Here is a 21,170-nt window from a genome sequence, read left to right as displayed (position 1 = left end):
CATTCTTACCTCCTCTACAATGATCTTCTTTTCCTCCTCACGGTTTTGATGTTGCTCCTGCGTGTTATCGATCGCATAACTTCGCCGACGATCTCGAAGACGATCAGTTGAACGATCCCGTCGCGTGCCAAAGAACTCTAAATTCTCATGGAAACTGTCACAGTTTTCCTCGGTGATTTCGATGATTCTAGGACCAGTTCTTGCGTCTCTGCATATCGGTGATCTGCCATTATCGTAACAATCGTCGTCATCGTTGATCGTCGAACGATCGTGCCTTGAATCTTCTTCCTCGTCCTGCTCCAAATCATCTTGACGACTTACGACACGTTCGATCGTTCTATCGATCGACGTGACGCTTCTGCATTCCCTCGTGATAGAATATTTTGGACAATCAGCCATGTTGATGATCGTATTCTCTGCTTTATCGACCTTGCCAACTATACCACATACGGTAGGATTGACCGTGGTCGTTGTCGTCGTTATCCTGACGACATTGCACATCTTTTCTGGAGTCGCCGCGACGATCTCGAAGTTCGTCAGATTCGTCAAATTCGTCGTTGTAGTAGTGGTGGTCGTCGTAAGATTCGTCGCGGTACTAGCACATTGAAGCTGACATGGGCTAAGATTTTGCTCCTGTTTCACCTGAGTCTCCATTGGCATATCCTGTTCCTGTTCGGCTTCTGGCGCTTCTGTTTGATTCGAAGCATCCTGAACGCCGACCATCGGTGTCATTTGCGGTGGCTCGATCGCATGGATCGTCGTCACTTCTGGTGGTGGTGTCAGACAGGATACCGGCGAGGTTGCCTTCGAAATAAATGCATTTCGCTGCTTTTCGCAGGATTTTCGATCGTCAAATACGGGCGTGCTTTGCGATTTGAACGGATAAAAAGAGAGAGAGAGAGAGAGAGAGAGAGAGAGAGAGAGAGAGAAAGAGAGAGAAAGAAAGGGAGAGAGAGCTATCTCGAATAGTGATATATAAGTATATATATGATCGAACATAAGTTTCAAGTATTCGATAATTCTTAAATACGATTCGAAACCTTTAACAACTCATACTCCTTTAGACATTCAAATACATACGTACAATTTTACAATTTCATAACATATTTTCACACAAATGGTAGATACTTTTTTTATTCAGAAATTAAAAATCTCTAACATATTAAAGATCTCGAAAGAGCAAATTTGAAATTCAAAAATAATTAATACGAACGAGTCGTTTTTAACTTAACTAACGAGATAAGAAAATCAGAAAGAAAACGGGACGCATAGGAAAAGCCGCGTTCACTTGACAGTGCCGATGGATGATAATGATATTAATATCGATTATAATTATGATAACGATGATCACGCGGAAGAGGACGGAGAAATCGCAAGTAAGTAAGTAAGTACAGGGAGTACCTCGATAGGTTGGCGGGGAGGAGAGGAAACAAAAAAAAAGATAGGAAAAGAGAACGGATAGCTAAACAAGGAGAGAGAGAGAGAGAGAGAAAAAAAGAGAAGGAAAAAAGATGATGCAGCATCCGATTCGAAAGAGAAAGAAAGACGAAGATAGAGAGAGAGAGAGAGAGAGAGAGAGAGAGAGAGAGACAGAGATAGAAGGAGACAGAGAGAGAGAGGGAGAGAGAGAGAGAGCGCGCGTTCCAGCACCGACACGGATATTACGTAGCACGCCGTGCTGGTGGAACGAGCGCAATATCTATGCAGATAGCGATGCAAATCGGTGGACGGGTTTGCGCATGATTAATACAATGTGCCAGAACGTTTCCACGTTATGCGAATTGCTGAACCGCGCCCTGAGCGTGGCATAATTATTCCTAGCATTACGAGTTCCTGTCCCTTCCCTCTTCACCTCCTCCACCTCTTCCTTCTCCTCTCTACCCTCTCTATTCCTTCTCTTTCTCTCTTCATCGTTCTACAAGGAGTCGAGATATCGATCGATAAACGATCGCTTTTCTATGCACGCCCTTGGAAATGATTATTTTTCGCCTTGATAAATCTCTCACGAGAAACGGTTCCTGCGACCTACCTGCGACCTACAATGCGTGGGCTCCGTTTGACTAATCTGCACCAAAGCCGGTGCATGTGGGTAGTAATGAAGAGTCGTTACGAGCGGTGCATCTGGCACTAGAGTGCCCGTCACCGATGTCACGCTCTGCAATGCCTTCGTCGATTCCGTCGACGCTGAAAAAATCGACGAAGGTATTTATGATGATCATCGAAGGTCAATTGGTAGATATTAACAAACATGATTTAGATTGCGTTGCAGTCGTTGTGATCATTGTCTGGTCTCGTGAATTTTTTTTCTTGCAATAATAGATTATCGTAATGTTTTCTGAATAGAAAGAAATATATACATATATAATAGATTGTTAATAATTAACATGAGTAACTTTATTTTTGATCCTTTCAAAATTCATTCGTATATCCTTTGAAACTTATTTCTAAACTTATTTCGATTTTACTTACTTATTATGGTTGTCGGACTCGTACCACAATCCGCCTCGATCTTGACGATCGGCAAAGTGCTCTGTTGTTTTCTTTTGCTCTCGGTAAGGACCAATCTAGCGCCGCCTATGTCGCTTAAAAGTTGAAGGGACGGTGGTGGCGGCGGTAACAAAAGGGACGGGGGTGCTACGTTTCCGCCATTGTGATTTGGATAATTCGGCCAGACCACAGCCTGCTGCATTTGTTCTGTTGAAAAACCATTCGTTTCTTACCCTCTTCCGCCTTCTTTTTCTTCCCTCTTCACTTTTTTTTTCTTTCTTATGCACACGTATTACAACAGCATTACGCACACGTTGCAAAATATTTTTCAAGACAAATAAATGATATTAATAATAATAATAATAATAATAATAATAATAATAATAATAATAATAATAATAATAATAATAATAATAATAATAATAATAATGACAATGATAATAATAGTAATAATAATAATAATAAAAATAAAAAAAATATATGTATAAAGTAAAGAAAAAAAAAAAGAAAAAAAAAGAATATGAAGAGAATCAACGGAAGATTAGAAAAAAAAAAAATAGCTATTAACGTACCGGCTGCGTGAATTAAAAGAAGATGACCGCTGGATGGATCTCTGACCAACTGCAAACCTCCCTGCACACCGACACCCATCTGCGGGAACCCTACGGGTTCCATGGGCATCGCTATAAAACAAAGCACAAATCATTCTACGCGGAACGAAAAACGTCCAAATTCAAACGAGACCTTTAATCGACTATCGGCGAATGGAGATAGTAACGACCCTGTTCGAAATCGAATAGATAAAGGTAAACGGTCTCGTGAGACTTATGAATTTTTCAGCCCAGACGCGAGCATAGAGCGAAGTTACCGCGTTTTGAAATGTCAGTCGGTCAACGGAGGGTTGTCGTCGATTTAAAGGGTAAGAAAGTTCGTGGCGGAGAGAGAGACACGCGAAAAGAAGATTGCTAAAATGGAAGCAGAGCCAAATATTATTATTCCGTTCACTATTATTATCATTCGATTTGTAACGCCGATATTTCAAAGACAATATGTCTAAATATAAATATAATTTCTCTTTACCTTTGTATAAATAATTAATATGCGTTATAAGACAAACTCATCCATCATTATTGATAATATTTGGTTCTGTTAAAAGAGAAATCGTATTGGCACGAAATGATAAAAAGCGAGAAGGAAAGAAAGATAGATAAATAGACAAAAGATATTGATATATATATATATATATATATATATATATATATATATATATAAACGGAGATAGCGCAATAATAATAATATAAAGATAGTTTACCTGCAGCTGCGGCGGCAGCAGCGGCGGCAGCGGCCGCGGCCGAGGCCGGATACTGCCAAAGCGTGGGAGGCCACGCAGTAGTGGCCGCGGCCGTTGCGGTACTGCCGAGCGTGGAATTCAAGCTGGAATTCAAGGTGGAATTCAGGCCGGAGCCAAGACTCGGGCCGAGATTCGGGCCGAGACTCGAACCGAGGGCCGCGTTCAACGAGGGCGCCAAAGCACCCGAAGGAATGGCGAGGTGGGCCGGACGTTCTTCCCCACCACCTCCGCCACAGTGGACGAGCGTAGCGCCGCCTACCGTCATGGCTGTACTCGATGAACCTGACGACAGGGCCCAAACTAGCGATGGGACTAATTCCATTACTCTTTCGAAACTGAATTAATAGCTTCAACAATTCTTTACTATTCATCATTATTTTATTCTTTTTTACGTTATATAATAATATATAATAATAATAATAATAATAATAATAATAATAATAATAATAGTAATGATAATAATAATGATAATGATAATAATAACAAAAAATAATTTCAAGTGATCTTTTATAATCGATTCAATCGGTCATCATAATGGATAATTATTTATCGCTCTTTTCGTCCAATATAATAATTATAATCGTTACGTAAGAAATCACAAAGGGTAAAAGAACTCGATTTTATCAAATATTCCTACATCTATAAAAGAATTTCATTTAATTTGAAGGAATGTTTCACGAACTTTTCTTGCATCGATAATATTTTTATCATCAATGAACGAAAATCTCTCCCTCTCTCTCTCTCTCTCTCTCTCTCTCTCTCTCTCTTTCTCTCCCTCTCCCTATCTTTGTTTTGAAATGCTTCGAAATACCTTCATTGAATGAACTATTACATAGAATATTTTGTGAGATTTTCGAATTCAAAGAAAATCAATAAGAGGTCGCTCTCTTTCTGACGAAGCAAATAAGTTGTAGGTATAGATACATGATTTAATATTCTCTCTCTCTCTTCCTCTCTCTCTCTCTCTCTATCTATCTATCTATCTATCTATCTATCTATCTCTCTCTTTGAAAATTCTCTCGACTTTTCAAGCGACTCGACTATATCTAAGCTCGACTATATCTAATTATTGTCTGTCGATGAAATTCCTGTCCCGATCTCTCGGCGTTGCTCGCTATTGAGCGCGGAACATCAATCATTGGCATCGAGTCGTAAGGCTGCTTCGATTATCGATATTTGCATATGCAATCGGCGACAGTCAATTACCACAGAGACTCGGCGCACTCTGAAAATTACCCGGCTCGTGCAAATTACTGTCATTCTACGCGCCGGCACGAAGGAAGCGAAAAACGAGCCTGCGAGAAACGATACCATATCGACCCCAAGAATTGAGATTATACGCTATGAATAAGTCTTTTAATTTCTTCCTTACTAGCCTTAGATTTTTTCCTTTTTTTTTTTTTTACCCTTAGTTCCTCTTTTCTTTTCTTTTTTTTTTTCTTTCATTCATTTATGTTCCATCTTTCCGCTTTGATATAACTTTCTTATCATAGATATTACATTTTATTTACTCTTTATTTTATTACTGATAATCAAAATATAATTATTCATTAGACTTGTGAACACGCTTAAGTAGGTATATTTTTTTTTCTTTTTTTTTTTTCTTTTTCTTTTTCATTTATTAACGTTTCTAAGAAATCTCCGCTAATACATATGAAAAAGAGATAAAGCTTGAATATTATTATAATATTCAAGTTTTATCCCTTCTTGATTTGCTTCCTCGTTTCTTTTGCTTTTTTTTTTTTTTTTATTTATTCCGATCAATAAAATGTATATCTTTCAATAGATAAATATATTGAATAAATGTCTTTAAGATTTCTACAATAAACTTTATCTTTTATTATCATATCTGTCTATAGTCGGACTCACAATATTTCTGGAGAATTCGAATAAAATGTCGGAATGAAAATTTGCCGGATGATTTGATAGCGCGCAATCGGTTTTACCCTTCGCGGAACGGAAGAGGCATTTCGAAAGAATGTCCGCATCCCCCTCTTCGTCGTTCCTCGTTAATATTCCGCCCAGATGTTCGAGCCGCTTCTCGAATGCCGATGCCTCAGCACATTGGTTCAAATGAAAACAGCCGTGTATCCGATAACGCTTATCCCTTCTATACGATCGCGTACAAAACGCATTGTACTTGCGAAATACTCTTTCAAAAGAACGAACTAACGAACTAACAAACATAATATTTTCTACAAATTATAACAATACTATAATCGATTATAATAGACATCAATTTTCAAATGTTCTTATTAAGAGGATCCTTAAATGAATATGAGAAAGAGAGAAAATGAGAGTTTTAAGAATTAAGACAAACTTATCACGAAAAACATCGACACGATTTTTATTGTAAAAACGTTTTTGAATGAAATAGAATTCACTAATATCTATCTAGATTTTCATTGATTCATTTTATATAAATTCTACTCAAATATTTAATTAAATTCATCATGCATAGATTTATGTATATATTGATATTTATTCCATATGAGTTCTTCCTTCCAATGGATTCTTCCTGTACGATCATACTAAAGAGATACTTCATTCGATATTAATGCAACGAATTCATCTGTACCACGTTCACTTTTCAAAATTATAAATCATAATTATCTTTCCAAACATTTTCGATTATTACATTGAAAGCACTATTAAACATCATAATGACAGAAAATCAATTTAATCACTTCGAGCATGCTTATGTTATCTACACTATATTAGAGGCAAATTTTGATGCTTATATATATATATATATATATATATATATATATATATATATATATACATACAGTAGATATATATATGGGTAAGGTATATTCGTGTAATATACTCACCAAGATTGTCAGGTTGAAAGTGATGATAACTTGCATGATGCGACGTATGATGACTGAGGGAGACATTCCGCATGGACGCCGAGGTTTCCTGATGTTGCGATCTCTGTCTTGCCATTGCAATTCCAACTGGTATTCCACCTGCGTTCGCATTCGATACCACTATACCTGGAACAATACGACGAAACAAAGATATTAATAATAATAATAATGATGATAATAATAATAATAATAATAACTATCATCAATTTTATTAACAACGAATCTTTTGGAATCATCGCAAATTTTCATTCACTCGAAAGTTTTGATCCGCTCTAAAAATATCTCTGATATAATCTGATCCAATCAGATTATTATAATCTTTAAAATCTTTTACAAGAATAAAGTATATACCCTCGATAACGGTATTCGATGAAATTATTCAAGAAAAAAAAAACAAAAAAAAAAAAAAAAAAAAAAGAAAAAAGAAAAAAAGAAAGAAGGAAAGAAAGAAAGAAGGGAAAAGAAGAAACAATAACTATATTTATACTGACACCTTCAAACTTTGGAATCGAGTCAAGTTACGATCATAAAGCTCATTTTCAATTGGAAGACTTTCAAATAGTCTTTTAGAGTATAAAACAGATCGAAAGAGAAAAACTCAATGAAAATGAGAAACTTCTGAAGCTCTCAATATTTCCAAATTCGATGATAAATGGATACATATTTTTCATCCCTCTCTCTCTCTCTCTCCCTCTCTCTCTCTCTCTCTCTCTCTCTCTCTCTCTCTCATATATACAAACATAGATAGACAGGAGCAGTTTCTAAAACTCTACTTTCGTTCCATTCGTAATACGGGGTGTCTGTAAGTTCCGTCCTAGCTGTGATAGGTCAGAGTTTTCGCGGACATAGCCGCGGTTCGTCGACTAAGATATACATCGTGGGTGTAAATGTGAGTAAAAGGGATAGACATAGTAGGGTCGAGACTCTTTCGAGCCACGCCTTGTGTTTGCGTCGCCATGCGTGCCACGCACCTCCTACTTAACCTTTTCGCTACCACGACTGTGACTATAGTCCCTTGCCATGGGAGTAACGATTATTATATCTATTCAATAATATATCCTATACTTAGTGAAATAATAAATGTACATTTAACGTTTCATTATTCTTTTACATCGTTATAATAATGATTTTAATTATTATCATGAAAGAAAATCATCGAGATATAAGAAATAAGAATTCGTAACGTCAGAAAAATTTATTCTTAAGAATACGAAAAAATTTTCATACAGTGAAATTATTTCATTCTTTCGGTGACAATTGATCAAAGAAATTTATTTTCAATGTTAATTATCGAAACAATCGACCGATTAAATACTGTTGTTCATTTGTTTGATACAAAGTGTCATCAGGGGATGATCGGTGTGAAAATGTCGGCTCCATTTTTTTTGTTTCTTTTTTACATTTTCTTTCATCTTAAATAAGCGTACATTCCAACGTACATAAGCTTTGATCGTCGAGACTGACGTATTTCGGTGGCTCGATTAATTTCTTTTCGTGACATAGTAGGGGAAGGAAAAGCCACGAAGGGGGTTGAATGTTGGCGTGGTCGACCAATGGGAGGGCAACTTCAAGGGGAGCCTTTTCTCAAGTGTAATACAACGTCACGATGAAAGTATGCGTGAGTGAATGTGTGTGTTGTGTGTGTAAAAAAGAGAGACAGAGAGAGAGAGAGAGAGAGAACTTAAAACGTAGCGTCTATGCTACTACGTGAATTTGTATGCTCGTATATATGTATTGTACATATGTACATATATATAGAAGAATGTCTAACGTCGTGGATAAAGGGGTTACACGCGTATTGTACGTACTTTAAGCAACGAGAGAAGGGACTCGAGAAGAGAAATCGTTGGTTAACATCTTAGAACTCTCTTACGAGCCTTTGTTTCGTCTATCGAAACGAGCGCTCGGATGGAAGCACGCGAGTGCCTTTCTAAGAAGAAAAGAGAGAAAGGCTAAAGAGCGAGAGATTTCCTTTCGAAAACATCTATCTCGTGAATTATAAATTGAAGATAATTAGAGAGATGTTAATTCTCCAATTTCAGAGACGTTTAACGAAAGTATCCATTTAAAGGCCAAACGAAAGAATAATTAACTTATTGTTCCAAGAATGAGGTTTCTCAATTGAATTACTTCGAATCATCGAAAAAAAGAAAAAAAAAAAAAAAAGAAAAGAAAAGAAAAGAAATTCAACGATAAATGTGCATTATCGCAAATGATTTAATTATTTAATTATTATAAATTTTGTTTTTCTTTGTAATATCATTTGCAAGAGTTAGAGTGCGTGCATTGATGATCACGCAAATTTGAATGTAAAAATCAATATATTATCATCAATCTCTTATCTTTTGTTAAGCGATAATTACAACGACGGTTTGGATTATGCCATTTCTACTTTTTTTTTTTTCTTTTCTTTTTTTTGTCTCTTTAACATAAGTCTTCGTTACGATCATCGTATATCATTAAATCTTCATTTGTTGTTCTAATTTAATTATGAACGATGAAGAGAGTAACATGGATATAAAAAGAACAAGAAGAAAAAGAAAGACAATAAATTACTTTATTCCTGATGTATTAACGTCGCTTTAAAAAAAAGAAAAAAAGAAAAAAAAAGAAAAGAAGAAAAAAAAGAAACAAACAAACAAAAAAGAAAAAACAAAAAAAAATGAAATAAAATAAAATAGAAGCAATTGGAATCTTTGTTCGTAACTTTTCTTTACTCGATTGCGTTCATTCGTTTATAGTTGAAACGATGAAACGAAAAAGAAACGTGTTGAACTGAATTCTCGTGGTTCCTTTAACGTTCTTTTAAAGACGGCGCCGTCCGTCCATTCTTTAAGCGTGTCTATGGATCAAAAAAGGAAACAAGGAAAAGGATAGAATAGGATGGATGGATGGATGGATGGATGTCATCGAGTTAGAGGTTGAGGCGAATCGAGAGAAAATCGATTTTCGTAGAAAGGAGAAGAAAAGCAAGGAAACTCAATTATGTTTCCTCATACTCATTCTACCTTCAACGTACTTTTAGAATCGTTCGGCAGCTGTGATACTACGTGGCACGTTTGCGTGAAAGAAAACAAAAAAAAAAAAAGACAACAAAAAAAGAAAAAGAAAAACAAAAAAATAGAGAGGACAAGAAGATAGTGTGCGAGTGTATGCATATGCATGTGAAAAACTATGAAGGCGTGAACGAGTTAAAAAGAATAATTCATATAATTTGTATATATATATATATATATATATATATATATATATATATGTATGTATGTATGTATGTATGTATGTATGTATATATGTATGTATGCATGTATGTATGTATGTATATCGCTTCAAGTCAATAACTGTTAAAAGAAATAAAATAAATACAAAACAAAAAATATCAAACCAATGAAAATATTTTTTGACAAGACTCATCGATCATTTCTCTCTCTCTCTCTCTCTCTCTCTCTCTCTCTGTCTCTCTATATATTCGACGTCACCATCATAATTTTCATTCGTTCAACGTATTCCTATCCCCGTAAAATAACTTACTAATGCACCGTGCATACGGTGCATCCGATAGGAGAGTAAGCCAAGCGACTAAGCCAAGCGTATAAGTTATTCCGGGCGTTTCTTTTTTAAATGACAGATCCGCAATCCCCCGGGAAAACGTCCGGCGTGGTAAACACCGGAGAGAGAAGAGTTTCCGGGGAACAAATGCATAACGAATAGGACGCATCCTACACTCACTCGTCTCTTTCTTCAACCACGAATTCTCTACAATTACCTTGCATTTTCCCATTTCACAAATTTTACTTACAACGAACTGCTTAAGCGTTTATCACATTGTCAACGTATTTCATTAGGATCAAAATATCCATTTGGCTTGTCCGATTTAGTCATACATAATATCACGGATAAAAACAAATACGAACTATTTTTCTCTTTTTTATTCGTTTGTTTTAATTAACAATTAATTTTCCAATATAATTTTCATATCTCGAATAAAACATTTTTTAATAATGAATCGAAAAGTCTATAACTTTTTGACTGCCAATAATCATTGTTTCGAAATACGTAACTTTGAATTATATCGAAATTGATTATAATAAAAGAAAAAAAAAAGAAAAAAAGAATAAAAAAAAAAAAAAAAAAAAGAAAAAAAATAAAAGCAGAAAATTGCAGCGAACTATTTCACGAACGATTCTGATATTCGTATATATCGTAGATACACTCGCAATCTTTTTTGATTTTACTGAAACTATTAGGGATTAATTGTTTCTTTTGTCGAACATTTTCAACCGACTATAGACGCCGATGATTCGCGCGCACGATTTGAACGATAAACGAGGAGGAATAAGCGCGTGGATATCGGGATATTGGCCAATTAAAATACTCCCTACGTTGCAGGATTCGTGGAGAGGATTATGGCCAATCGAACGGTCGTAGGTATAAAGGCACGGTTTAAGTCCTCGCGATATTCACAGATAAGCAGTACCAATGGGATTTCTCTCTCTCTCTCTCTCTCTTCGATTATTGTATCGCCAAAGAGAAAGAGAGAGAGAGAGAGAGAGAGAGAGAGAGAAAGATTTTTCTTTCTCCTTCTCTTTCAGTCAGATAGTTACGGAACTGTGATTTTTGCATTAATTGCATATCGATGAAAATCGTACCTCTATAGTAAACTGCATCTCCTCGACCACCTGACCTCTCTACTCCATACCCCCTCCTCTCGACCCCCTTCTATCCCGCCATCAAAGAGCTCACCCCATTAAAATCTATATAATAAAAAGCCGAACGATGGAAATGAATTTTGTATTTGACCGTACGCGATAATCAATATTTCGCGAATACTCGCGAATACAATGCCACGCGCAAGTGTAATCACAGCTTTTTCGATATTCCAGTCAAATTTATAAAGAAAGGAACACTCGAATTACTTTTAATTCTTTCCCACCCACCCCTCCCACCCCGCCTCCCTGCCTCCCATCGTTATATCAATAATTTTGATCAAACATATCTCCGAACTTTAAAACACGAACTCACGAATTTCATTTGCTCCTCCTCCCGCCCCCCTCCCGCCCCTCCACTCACCCCAGGCAATTGTCAGTCGTCGTGGTAGGGTTCAAAAAACAAAAAAAAAAAAAAAAACAAGAAAAAAAAACGCACAAAAAACGGGAAGAAAGAAAGAAAAGAAGAACAGAAAAAAAAGAGAAAGAAGCTTCATAATATGCATTCTTGAAATTTCCTACCAGAGCTATGGACAAGAGCAAGCATTTTTTTTTTTCTTTTTTTTTTTTGCCTATGATAGCACGATACATACGTAACACACGGCTCTCTCACGACAACGAAAGGTAGTTTACGAACACATAACGCTAGTGCCGTCGTTAAAGTAAGTTTTCAAGCACAGATCGTACATAAGATAATTCTCGGGTTCTGCCCTGCGGAATTTTTTTTCTATTTTTTTTTTTCCCCTCTCTTTTTACACGTTTAACGACCGGGAAAAAGCTGATTTTCAAGCGAGAAACTTTTTTCCGAGGGAACGTTGAGGAGAAACCACTTCTCAAGCAATTCGAGAAAATTTTGGAATATTTCGCTTGGTAATGTTGTTATTATTTAATAACTCTGACAGTGAGTTCTCGGCGAACGAGACGTACATCGTTGATCGTTGATTCGAGACAAAAGCTTCTATACGTGGAAGCCAACAAAAATTCACGATCGATTCTGGTCGTTAACAGCACCGAGCAAAGAAAAAAAAAAGAAAAAAGGAAAAGGAAAAGAAAGGGGGTAAAAAAAATGAAAAGAAAAAAAAAAGGAAAGGAAAAATAGAAAGGAATGAACGGTCGATGCGGTGAGATAGTAAGAGCAATTAACCGTCGATGTAAATGATTTACAAATAATCGACGGTCATTAACTTATTCTTCCACTCGGGTCAAAGATTCAATAACGAGCCGGTGAATGCACTCGCGTGACGAATATTTAAAAATAATCCGTATACGACTAAATTAACTTTCAAATGATAATTAAAAAAAAAAATTTGCAAATAACAAATAACGGAAATGAGGGAGCTTGTAAACATATACATTAATTGAAATCAAAAGTTTTAATAAAATCGACACGTTTTATATATATATATATATATATATATATATATATATATATATATGTAGTAGATATATGTATGCATTACATATACAGAAACTAAATCAAAAATTTCATGTATCTCTCTAACGATTTTATTCATTCCATCATAAATTTCGTCATTAGAATAATCGATCAAATTTTCAATCAACGAATTATGCCTTTGAAAATTTTGAACTTTTCTATAAATTATTACATACTTCATAATATATATATATATATATATATATATATATATATATATATTTTGATTAGAATCTATTATACATTATGTACACTCAGTAAACATATAGTACAATCAATTGAAAATTGATCGATTGAAAATTTTCTTTGTCAATGAACTTCGTATAATTATGTTTATCCTTGATAATTTACAATAATTATATAACAAACAATTTTCACGATAAGAAAAAATAATAAACATTATCTATAATAATTTATGATAAACAATTTTACAAGCTGATAATTATTATGTTAATTGATTATGAATATGTACAATTTAGAATTAAATAAATCCAATCAAGTTATACAAGATACGATCTGACAGATATATTTTTGAAATTCATTGAAAATAATAAACATTATCTCACCATTTTCCGATTTCGGAGGAACCGGCTCGATCTTAACAGAGGTAGTGGTAGCATGAAGAGAGGTCGAAACCTCTGCAACCTGACATGGCACAGAGGCCAAAGGTTCTCTCTTCACGAGGCTATTATTGTTCGTATTAGAATTAACGCCATTATTCGCATCCTGTCCATTCCAGGACGATGCGACGGGCAACGTCCTGCTACAGCCTGCATCCGAATGAACCACTTTCGTTTTACCTAGAAAATTCAAATGAAATTTTTAATAACTAACATTATTCCTTTATAAATTAAATTGTTATTAACAAAGTATCGTATCGATATCGTCGATTCGAAAAAATAATCGATTCCATCAACATTCCAATTAATTATTATACCTAGTTAAATAATTCACGTATTATACGTATTATACATTAGTATTCTATAATAATCAGTCTATAATGATCAAATAAATTTATCAATAAGATAATGAAAAAAAAAAAAAAAATTTTGAAAGAAAAAAAAAGAAACGTAATCTCAATTCAAGAACATATTCTTCGACTTCAACTCTTGCCTGTTGATGTGAAATAATAATAAATAAATAAATAAATGAATAAAATGAAGAGAACTAAAAAAAAAAAAACAAAAAAGAAAGAAAGAAAGAAAGATAGAAAGAAGGAAGAATTTCAGGACCTCTTCCACAAAAGTCTTTGCCGAGTTTCTACGAAGGTAAGGACTGGTTTTCGTGGGAAGTATCGACGTCACTTGGTGGCCAAGGAATGATTCATGGAAACGAAGCGTAAAACTGGCATCGGAGACACCAAGGAGAAACGTGAAGGGAGAGAGACAGAGAGAGAAAAAGAGAGAGAGAGAGAGAGAGAGAGAAAGACAGAGAAACGAGTCGTCTCTCGCATAGTAAATATAGAAGCGAGAGAATCTTGCGTAAGACTCGCTATCTCTTTCTGTTCCACTCTTTCAGTCGTCTCTCTCTCTCTCTCTCTCTCTCTCTCTTTCTGTCTCTCCTACACGTATACACATTTCTGCCTTTTTTTTCTCTCTTTTCCGCGCCTCGTCTCTTTCTGTCCTTTTTTTTTCCTTCTCTCCTTTTTCGTTTCCTTTTTATTTATTTTTTTTTTTTTGTTCTTTCTTTCATCTCTCCCTCCCTCTCTCTCTCTCTCTCTTTTTCTTTTTCTTTTCTTTCTTCCTCGATTTCTATCTCTTTTTCCTCTCGTAGTAGTACAGTTGACGTGGACTTAGAGTAGAAGCCTCCCGGAGGGAGTTCACTTCAAGGTCGTCAATTGCATCAACAACGATGGCTAACTTCTAGCCCGTACAAGTTTCATCTTCCTACTCCTCTTCTCTTCATGGCGTTACGAGACACGTAACAGGTTCGTCGATAACGCCTCGCGGCTATCAACTAATATGTATGTTGCTACATGTGTATCCCGACGTGTTCCAATTGAAAATTTCGATCAAAATCAAACGATATATTCGTAATTGATAAAAGTGATTCGATGATATGTTCATTTTTAATCTTGACTTTTCTCCTGTACTATTATATATTTTTTTTTAAAATTTACGGATATTCGATTCCGTCGGATAATCGACGAATCGCAAATGCAAATAACATGGAACTCCTTCTGTTTGCTTTGTGCCCGTGTTACCGTGTCATGTGCAAGAGATTTGTCGGTAACTATTTTCAAATGAAATAACCTTTTTCAAAATTAAACGATTTCTCATTGAAATGTTTTAATACGAGATCGTTGATACTTTTTAATTCATCATATGAAACGAACGAAAAAAAGTTATTAGAAATATATTGATTATATATACATATATATATATATAATACGTTTGATATGTTTAATGATAAATTCGAGGGATATCAATACGATCGAAATGAGCTTCCTCTTTCTTCAATCTTAAAATTAAATTAGAACTCGAGATGTATCTATGAAATAAAAGAATAAGAAAGAAAGAAAGAAAGAAAGAAAGAAAGAGAGAAAGATAGAAAGATAGTAAGAAATAAGGAATGAAAGAAACGAAGGCTTACATACCGTTGCTGTTCCTGCAAACGCAGGGCTGCCTCGTCGACTTGTTCTCCAGTTTCACCGGTTGACCTTGACTCGAGAGGAAGGCTTCTCGTTTCTTCGCGGTAGTCTGGACAACCTGGTTGCCACCCTGGACGACCATCGTGCTACTCGTCGAACTCGTTGGACATGAGGAACCGTTCACTGCGACGGAACAACCGGTGGCTGTCGAGCCTGTCGGTGACTGATACTCCTGGAGCAACACCCCCGTCGTCGGCACGACGTTACCCGTCGAATTTGGCGAAAAGCTATTGATCGTCAATGTCGGAGCGTTACCGGTCACCAGGGAGAGTTGGGGCGAAAAAGTGTTCTGATGTAGACCTTCTTTCGCGGAGAAAGAAAGGAAAAAAAAACAAAAGGAAAGAAAAACACTTTTAATCCTCTTATACTTCGACGATCGTATATATATATATATATATATATATATATATATATATCTTCTTTCTGACTAACTTCGAATAAATTTGCATTTTTCTTTGTCAGTTATTTTTGACTCTAATCGTTCATTGTCACTGCTAAAACAATTACGTTGATTTATTTAATGATCATTTTTACATCATATTTTTTGTATTAATAATTCAATCCGTTGCATGATATGATATAATAGCTGACGCGATAACATTAAGTTCCTTTAAAACTCTTGACTCACCTCTTGACGATGATACTTCGTTTAATTAGTAAAAGAAAGTTTCGATGAGAAAGTTTTATTAAAAATTTGTCTTTGCGCGTATTAAATAAAACTCATATATATGCGAGAACGTTATATTACGAGCGATGTCAAGAGCGGGCAAAAAAAAAAAAAGTAATTAAAAATCATTCGATTAACAAATAATGCGAATAATCGTTGGAATTAAGTGAAGGACATTAATTATTTTTCTTTGTTTTTTTCTTAAAGAGAAAAAAAAAAGAAAAAAAAGAAAAAAGAAAAAAGAAACAGGAAAAAGAAAAACAGAGAAAGAAAATTGACAACAATCTATACACCCCCTCGTGTAAAAGGTATTACTTGCGATCAATAATGTCGTTTGCTCACCATGGTGCAGATGATGAAGTCCAGCAAGATTGAGGGTGTGCTGCGTATGCTGAGTATGCTGCGCATGATGAAGACTGCCAACATTAACACCGACACCCTGAAGGCTCAACGCCTGTTGACCAGGAGGCGCCAAACTCGCCAAATTCTTGGCGAGTAGTTCAAGCTGAGTCACAGGGACAGGACTGTAGGGTGATCCAGGGGGTGGCGTGGGAGCACCCCAGGTGTAACCACCAACACCAACGCCAACAGCAGCGGAGAATACGCTCTCTGAAACTGTAAAATTTCTTCATTTAATCGATCTTCCTTATATCAACATAAATTTCCTTTTTCTTGTAACTATAAATGATTTTTCTTTTATGTGACTTCATTTCGAACGAAATATTTCTAATGATTTTCTCTTATCCTTTGTCTTATAACATTTGATAATAAAGTTATTAGTTATGGTTGATGATTTTTAATAAAAAAATTTTGAAAAAATTATATCGTATTTATTGAGATGTTTCAAAAAAAATCTACGAATTGTTCGTCACTATGAAAAATCTCAGATACAATAAATTTGTCTCTAAATAATAATAATAATAATATATATATATATATATATATATATATTTTTTTTTCTTCTTCTATTTTTTAAATCATTTAAAATCAAATTTAGAATCAAATTAATAATACAAACGACTTTATCGAGAAATTTACAAACTCGTTGTTGGCTTCTTCATGCTATTCGTTTTAAGAAACGCGTTAACGTGTTAAGTAAAATTTTTCGCCCGTGTATTCATTTAATTTCCTCGTGGCTGCCGATCGAGAAGGTCGAACGATAAAAGATGAACCTCAAGGAAAAGTCGCGTAAAAGAGTATTGCGTCCGCGCGAACGTAGTCCACATCAGAGAAATAGAGAGAAAGAGAGAGCGAGAGAGAGAGAGAGAGAGAGAGAGAAAGAAACGTATAAATATTAAATCCCATCGTCCGCGTCGGCTTCGGCCGATGGGCGAATTGAAATTTATCGCCGTTAGTTTCTCACTGGTTTCGATAAATATGCAATAAACGGACCGGCGGACAAATAAATGGAAAGTCTATGCAAATTCATTTAAATCGTACGCCATGTACGAGGGAAACGAGAGAAGAAAAAAAAAAGAAGTTCAAGGAAAATGAAGAGCAGCAACGGGAAGTTGGATTTCCGCGGATTCGCGTTCGCGTTTCACGTTTTTTCTCTCTCTCTATCTCTATCTCTCGCATTCGCGAAAGACACTTTTCTACTTATTCGATATAAGCAAAATAATAAACGATAATTTTTTTTTTAAACGTATCAATACAAATATATGTGTGTATATATATATGTATATATGAATGTTGTTTGTAATGATAAGATTATTGTAGAAAATAATGCGTTTATATACATGTGTGTGCTCTGTTATATTTATGTTGTATATACATACGCGGTAAATTAAAAATTTTAAATATATATTAACAGTACTGACATTGAACTTAAACGTCTATATCTATACTTCTTTAAATTGTTTAATGCAAAGCTTACAATAATTCAAATAGATCAAGTATATCTTTCAAATGTAAGACGAAAATTTATCGACATTAGTTATGTAAATCAGTTAAATTGCAATCATTCAAACGAACGTCAAAACATATCGACGAACTTATAAATATTATTTGACATTTTATGGTCGATAAGATTAACAAAAAGTTCCCTGATAAAGTTTTCATTCAATACACTTTAGATCTCCCGAAACTACACACATACACACACACATACGTGACATATATATATATATATATATATCACTAGGCGTGGATAGCCGAGTAAATTCGAGTCCCGTCCACTCGATATCTGTCAAACGCATCATCTTTTTATTTACAACTATTTTTTAATCCTCTAACCCACCTGTTCGTTCTACGGCCAACGTTCAACGCAGCGTGAAAAAAGAACGATGAATTTGAAAATTAGTCGTAGGTGCGTAAAAGCGTGTGCCGTTCCAACGAATGACTCGTTGGAGAAGTCGGTCGTTCGACGAATATTCGTTCGGTCGATTAATAGAGAAATACATACCTTTATATATATATATATATATATATATATATATATATATATACATATATAATATTATATATATATATAGTTATATATGTTATTCGTTAAAAATCGATTTTGCGGTCGCGTAATGTCAAAATCGTTTCAGTGAGCATACGAGCGAGTAAATCGGGGAAAAAAAAAAAAAGAAAAAAAGAAGCTAAGAGAGAAAAATCTCATGACGAGTTCAAAATTCTTCAAAAAGTCTACTCAAATGTAATATAACCTAATTACAATATAATAATAATAATAATAATGATGATGATGACGATGATGTTAATAATAATAATAATTCTTAACCCATTAATAAAATTATAAATATATAGATATATATCTATAACAAACGTATAAGTATATACTTAATGAACCATTGAAAAACGAAACATATACCTACTTATGGTATAATACATTTACTACTTATACTACTAATATATCCCTACTATAATACTTCTCTCTGTATAGGGTCGAGAGTTCGCGTGGATTTGCATTTAGCAAGGATAATTGAAATCTTGCCCGCGTAGATTCGATTTTAGACAAGAAAAGTAAAAGGGCAGGAGAAAGAGGAAAGGGAGAGGACTCCCTCCAACTTTTTAAACCTCGAACGGATAAATCGACTCTCTCTCTCTCTCTCTCTCTCTCTCTCTCTCTCTCTCTTCAAAAAGAATCATCTTCTTCTTCTTCTACTTCTTCTTCTTCTTCTTCTTCTTCTTCTTTCTTCTGCTTCTCTCCTTCGTACCTCTACGCAAATCCTCTTTTTTAGCGTCGGTACCTCGACGTGGTCCTCGCGAACGGCGTTTAGGATTACACCTTGGACAATGAGGTCGTTAAGAGGGAAGGAGGAAACGAGAAGTAAGAGGACCATATACCTGGACACGCGGCAACCAAGAGTGAGAGAGGACAGGACACGCAAACTAACGCAGAGAGAACACACTAAGCCGAACAGGAATTCTATTTGACCGAAAGCATTTTTCTTTTCTGTCTTTTTTTCTTACTCTCTCTCTCTCTCTCTCTCTCCCTCTTCGTTTCTCTTGCTTTCTTTATCTTTCTTTTTCTATCTATCCTCTCTTTCTCTCTCATATACACACGCGGGGGAGAGACCCCTTCCTCATTCGCCGCTTTAATTGCATAATTGCGCCTTTGTGCCCTTTTACTTGCGACTGGCCCATGTGAAAGGAGGAGATCAGAGGTAGGAGGGAAGGGTACATACGAACCAAAAAAAAGAAGAAAAAAAGGAAAAGAAAAAAGAATTAAAAAAATAAAAAAAAAGAAAAAAGTGGCCAAGAAGGAACGGAGGAGGTGCTTGCCTGACGACCGTAAGGCCTCGAAAAGTCGCCTGAATTTCTTCTTTCTCTCTCTCTCTCTCTCTCTCTCTCTCTCTCTCTCTAATTTCTATCTCCCCTTTCATTTTCAAATTTTTGTTTTATTTTTTTTTCATTTTTTCTCTCTTTTCTTTTTATTTATTTTTTTTCTTTTTTTTATAGTCAAACATTAAGGAACGAAAATAAAATATTCATATCTTTGATCCGAATTAGACGGTATATTAGTTTTCATTGTTCGATTATACTTCGAAAGCGCGAGGGATTAAAATGATTTGATTATGAGAATCTTAGTGAAGTTTCCTTTTCAAACGTTCATGCTTAATGACTTTTGTATTTCGATCTCGGCCATTACCACCCGCGTAAGCTTTAGAAACGCCTACGTAAACCTAAAAACCCCGAAATATCCAGACGAACTGACCTCCTCTAGAATAACTTGGCCTTTCGACGCTCTTAAATGATGATGCGAGAGTGGCTCGTACGTTTGAAATAACTTGCACGAAATGGACGAGAAATAGTAGTAATGTTCCTTGTTAAAATGGCCCTGTGTTTGCTCGACTATATATATGATATATATATTATAAAAAAAAAAAAAAAAAAAAAGAAAAGAAAATTAACGAAGAAAAAACTTCACATTCAAATTCTATGATTATCCAATGTATTATTTATATTTATAATGATCCCTTCTTGCGAAAGAAGTAGGTACATATTATCTTTCGATCTTTTACGAGAGAAATTCTAAGAAATTTTTCTTTTTTTTTTTTCTTTTTTTTTTTTTTTCGAAAATACTCCCTCCGTTCTCATTATCTTTATGTAAAATCACCACGAGAGATTCTTATTGTATTGGCACAATTTCGCGACTCGAACGAGTCTTTTACTACATGCCGGCAATGTACAAATATTTCCCATTTTTTTGAAAGCAGCTGCAGCAGGTGGCGCACAGGCCGTAATATACAATCGATGTCGCGAAGTGCGTATTATTTCATTTAGATTACATCTCGGCGATGCCAATTATAAACGATCGCGTGTTTACCCATACGCACGTGCTAGCAAGGTACCGAATTCAAATTAGCTGTACTTCGAACTCACCCTGATATACATATGAAGATGAGTATGGTAACATAAGTTACATATCTATGCATATATATAAATATATATATATATATATATATATAATCTTGTAAGAAAGAATCATTCGTACGATCTACCATTTGATTATACGAAGTATAACTTATTTAAAGAAAAGGCATACAGACACGTTTG

The 21,170-nt window shown here is 35.1% G+C and overlaps 1 protein-coding gene across 21 annotated transcripts in view; it reads right to left on the bottom strand.

Moving 5' to 3' along the window:
- LOC124422093 overlaps nucleotides 1-21,170 on the bottom strand; it is a 108,928-nt gene that overhangs the window by 9,359 nt on the left and 78,399 nt on the right. For 14 of the 21 annotated variants that reach the window (XM_046958070.1, XM_046958079.1, XM_046958058.1 and 11 more), the window contains 10 exons: nucleotides 18,406-18,414; nucleotides 16,509-16,781; nucleotides 15,446-15,802; nucleotides 13,416-13,649; nucleotides 6,673-6,837; nucleotides 3,800-4,150; nucleotides 3,060-3,170; nucleotides 2,470-2,694; nucleotides 2,030-2,184; nucleotides 10-828 (listed from right to left, as the gene is read on the bottom strand). In XM_046958070.1, coding sequence (XP_046814026.1) covers nucleotides 10-828; nucleotides 2,030-2,184; nucleotides 2,470-2,694; nucleotides 3,060-3,170; nucleotides 3,800-4,150; nucleotides 6,673-6,837; nucleotides 13,416-13,649; nucleotides 15,446-15,802; nucleotides 16,509-16,781; nucleotides 18,406-18,414 — 2,699 coding nt within the window. The remainder of the gene's footprint in view (nucleotides 1-9; nucleotides 829-2,029; nucleotides 2,185-2,469; nucleotides 2,695-3,059; nucleotides 3,171-3,799; nucleotides 4,151-6,672; nucleotides 6,838-13,415; nucleotides 13,650-15,445; nucleotides 15,803-16,508; nucleotides 16,782-18,405; nucleotides 18,415-21,170) is intronic. The other 7 variants (XM_046958072.1, XM_046958076.1, XM_046958075.1 and 4 more) reach the window with 7 other exon arrangements.

Source organism: Vespa crabro, chromosome 2 (genome assembly GCF_910589235.1).
Source record: "Vespa crabro chromosome 2, iyVesCrab1.2, whole genome shotgun sequence".
NCBI classification, from domain to species: Eukaryota; Metazoa; Arthropoda; class Insecta; order Hymenoptera; family Vespidae; genus Vespa; species Vespa crabro.
This window is presented reverse-complemented; position numbering and strand designations above follow the sequence as displayed.